At 36.5% G+C, this 4,153-nt stretch overlaps 1 protein-coding gene across 1 annotated transcript; it reads right to left on the bottom strand.

Annotated features, from left to right (window-relative positions):
* Positions 1–1,159: 1,159 nt before the first annotated feature.
* Positions 1,160–2,074, bottom strand: LOC125031821 (protein ALP1-like). The gene has a single exon (XM_047622819.1). The coding sequence runs from the start codon at positions 2,072–2,074 to the stop codon at positions 1,160–1,162; it is 915 nt and encodes a 304-aa protein (XP_047478775.1).
* Positions 2,075–4,153: the final 2,079 nt, after the last annotated feature.

The following is a 4,153-nucleotide window of genomic DNA, read 5'->3' as shown; positions in this document are numbered from 1 at the left end:
TGTTGTTGATATTATTAACTTTATTAACCGTTATTATTATTATTATTATTATTATTATTATTATTATTATCATTATCTTTAATATCATTACTATCATCATTGTTAATGTTAGCTCAATGATAATTATAGTAATACTAATCATAATCATAATCATAATCATAATAATAATAATAATAATAATAATAATAATAATAATAATTATTATTATTATTATTATTACTATCATCATTATTACCATCATTTTTATTATTAAAACTATTATTGTTACCATCATTATTGTTATTATTATAATTATCATTATTCTTATTATTATAATTATCATTATTCTTATTATTAGGCTCCTTTCTGACGACGCGGGCGATACCCGCGTCCGCGCGAAATGCAGCGAAATGCAGCGCGGGCGCCCCATGGGTTGCCCGCGGGCCCGCCTCCGCGCTTAGTTGCTACAGGGTACAGTGTCTAATGCATGTCTTCACACGTCGCGGGCAGGCCCGCGACCCGCGCACTTCTCCGGAGGAAACTCATTCAATAGTCTGCTGGATTTCAACGTGATTGGTTGTGCGTGACTGTCCCCTTGCATTTAATATGGAGGCTAATATTGATACAGAGCAGTTGATATCCCTTGTGCAAGAGAGACCAGCTCTGTGGGACAAGTCACGTGAAGAGTACAAATCCCGAACACGCACCACAGAATGTTGGAGAGAGGTGTGTGTCAATCTCAACCCAGCCTTCGAGAGTTTATCAGAGGCAGATAAAAACAAGTATGGTAAGTGCACAAATATTTTTCTTCTGTCCCTTTACTTCAAGATATTTACATAATTTTAACAGGGAAACATAGACCTCTAAGACTTTATATTTCTAACATGGGTAATTATAGGAGAGAAAGCAACAGGAAAAAATAACTAGAGTACACCTGTATGTTCATACTTTACTGTATCAGATTAGTCACTGTTGTCCCTTAGCACAAATATTTTTCTACTGTGCCTTTACTTCAAGATATTTACATAACTTTAACAGGGAAACATAGGCCTGTAAGACTTGATATTGCTAACATAGGTGATTATAGGAAAGAAAGCAACAGGAAAAAAGTAACAAGAGTACACCTGTAAGTTCATATTCCACTGTATTAGATCAGTCACTGTTGTCCCTTATCATAAGTCTATATTTTGCTCATTTGCCATGGCAATGAACCCTGTTCACTCATGAAGTACTCTGCAAACTTCTGACGGATGTTTGTTGCCTGCAAGCCTCCTCGTTGATTCTGGCGTTCTGCATCACAGTCTTGAAAGCCTGCCACAGAAAGAGTGTCTTCAAATGCGTAACCATCTCTGTCTCTGACAAAATTATGAAGTACACAGCATGCTTGAATGATTTTTGTTGCAAAGTCCAAAGAAACATTCAGTGGTCGATGGAAAATCCTCCATTTGTTGGTAAGAATACCGAAAGTGCATTCCACAAACCTCCTTGCTCTGGTTAAACGGTAGTTGAAGACACGTTTTTGGACACTTAGCATTTTTCCTCCGAAAGGGCGCATAAGGTTAGGGTGCAGCCCAAAGGCTTCGTCACCGACGAGCACATAAGGCACTGTAACTCCTCCATCATTTGGCAGATGTTTTGATTCAGGGAGCTTCAGTTCTCCACTGACGATTGCCTTCCAAAATGTTGTATTAGAGAACACTGTAGGGTCACTGTCTTTGCCATAAGAGCCAATATCAACATAGACAAACTTGTATTGACTGTCAGCTACTGCCATCAAAACAACAGAAAAGTAATCTTTATAGTTAAAGCACAATGAGCCACTGTGCTGTGGCTTGATCACTCGAATATGTTTCCCGTCAACACTCCCGAAGCAGTTAGGGAAATTTGCATTTTCTTCAAACTTCTCAGCAATCTCCATCAGTCTTTCCGTCGTTAGTTGAGGAATGCTTTCATTCTTAAGGACAGTCCAAATGCTCGTGCAAACACTCTGGATTATATCAGATAAGGTTGAAACTCCAATTCTGTAGGTGTAGTACAAATCAGTTAAGGTGTTCCCACTGGCAAGGTACCTGAGGAGAGAACAAATAACGTACATAAATAACTAAATAAATAAATAAGCAATTGATGCAGTGCAGTTATATAGACTTCCTCTAACGGTACTACTCTTAATTGGTTTCAGGTAAGCTGATAATAAATAAGTGGAAAAATGTCAAGGATCAGTACATCAAATCGGTCAAGAAGAGGAAAGGGAAGAGTGGCTCAGCAGCAAAGACTGTGAAGAACTATATCTTCCATGAACAGCTTTCTTTCTTAAAGGTAAATATGGACATGAGGGAAACAGAGTCAAGCTTTGAAGTTGATTCTGAAAAATCTCCCGGAGGACTTGATGAAGAAAGAGAAGACAGCGATGTTCTGGAGAAAGCCAGCGAGGTTGGTGAAGCTAGTGCAACAAAAATGTCTGTTAGGAATGCTCCAAAGAAAAAGAAAGTTGACATTGAGAGAGAAATCCTGGAACATTTAGCAGCAGAAGAAAACCGTCATATTTCGAAGGCGATCACGGTCCATGATTAGTGCGTGCAGAACACAAACTGGTGAGCCAGATGACGAGGCCCGTGGGTGGCAGGTGGTTTTCACCCGCGCCGTCTGAAAAGGTACGCGGAAGCGGGTGTGTCCGCGCTTAAACGCGGACGCGGGCAGTGCCCTCGCCGTCTGAAAGAAGCCTTACTGTTATTATCATAAAACTGCCGATGTTTCTCAGCAGGATGGGAGTACACGGATGCGACATAAAGTAAAGATAGCATATAAAACACAAAACAAAAAAGTATAGCAAAATATAGCTGTTGATGATAGTGGTTTTATTTATTGATATATATGAATCATCCCAGCATAAGGGCAGATAAAATGCCCATTAATATTGATATTCCATTTATTTCGCTATTTGATTTATATATTTATTATTATTATTATTATTATTATTATTATTATCCCATATATCGTAATTTAATGATTGGGAGGTTATAATGTTTTCTCTCAGTTTTACCATTATATAAAGTTTGACATTTTCGAATTGCATTGACCTTAAATTATTCCATACCTTACGAGTTATTCAGTAAAGTTCATCACGCAATAGTGTATCATAATTTTATTGTTTTACTTCTCAATTCTGTTTATCGAAGTTCATAATAAAGAAGGTACACAGAAGTTTAGAAATTTCGTAACAATTACACTTCTGATAATGGCCCAATTAGAGTGCAATTGAGTGCGGTCTATCACTGATTGGTATGTAACTCGGTATTTGTTTAATTCCTTTTTAAATGCTGTCACTAAAGATTTTTTATCTTTTTATTATTATTATTATTATTTTTTTATAACACATTCCCAATACCATCTTGAATGTAAATGGTTAAATAATTGCTAAAAAATATATACACCAACATTTTACAGAAGATATAGATGACACATTTCTTCTCTTCAAACAACACTCACACGCCGAACATTCCTGTCATATCTGAATAAACAAAATCTAAGCATAAAGTTAACATATGAAACAAAAAAGGAAAACAAACTTCCCTTTCTTGACACACTAATATCCAAAAGAAAACGGACGCCTTTCTACTAAATTTGATAGAAAACCTACTTTCACTGGTTGGGGAAAGGACTATTTAAGTTTCTTATCCCTGAAATATAAAATTAACAGCATCGCCACTCTAATCAACAGAGCATTTAACGAAACAAGGTTTTCTGATTAATTATTAAAATAGTAATGAATACCCTGACATTTGTATACGACTCTTTGATCATTAATAATCTATGCCCATCCACAAAAATACCCATACTGCTCCTAAAGAAACAAATTACACAAAGTTACCTTGGACATGGAAGCTTCACTAACCTTATACAATTACGTGAGAAACATGTTATTTTCTACAATATTAACTCTTTCTTTAAGAATAGGAAGCCCCTGTTTTCGGAACTATGTTCAAATATCGTATATAATTTTAACTGTCCTAGATGTAATGCTAAGCAATTTGGATCGTCTACAGTATGGTTCAAACATAGAATCATTGAACATATGGGTAAATCTATAGGAGGCAGTTTATCTCTGAGCAGACCATCTTTTTTCCGCTGTCCGCCAACATTCACACTGAAGATCACACTTTCGCTGACAATGATT

This window comes from Penaeus chinensis, chromosome 1 (genome assembly GCF_019202785.1).
Source record: "Penaeus chinensis breed Huanghai No. 1 chromosome 1, ASM1920278v2, whole genome shotgun sequence".
Lineage (NCBI taxonomy): Eukaryota > Metazoa > Arthropoda > Malacostraca > Decapoda > Penaeidae > Penaeus > Penaeus chinensis.
This window is presented reverse-complemented; position numbering and strand designations above follow the sequence as displayed.

Bases quoted from the DNA above. Each gene is read 5' to 3' on its own strand.
- LOC125031821 (XM_047622819.1), bottom strand. From the start codon at position 2,074: ATGTACGTTATTTGTTCTCTCCTCAGGTACCTTGCCAGTGGGAACACC.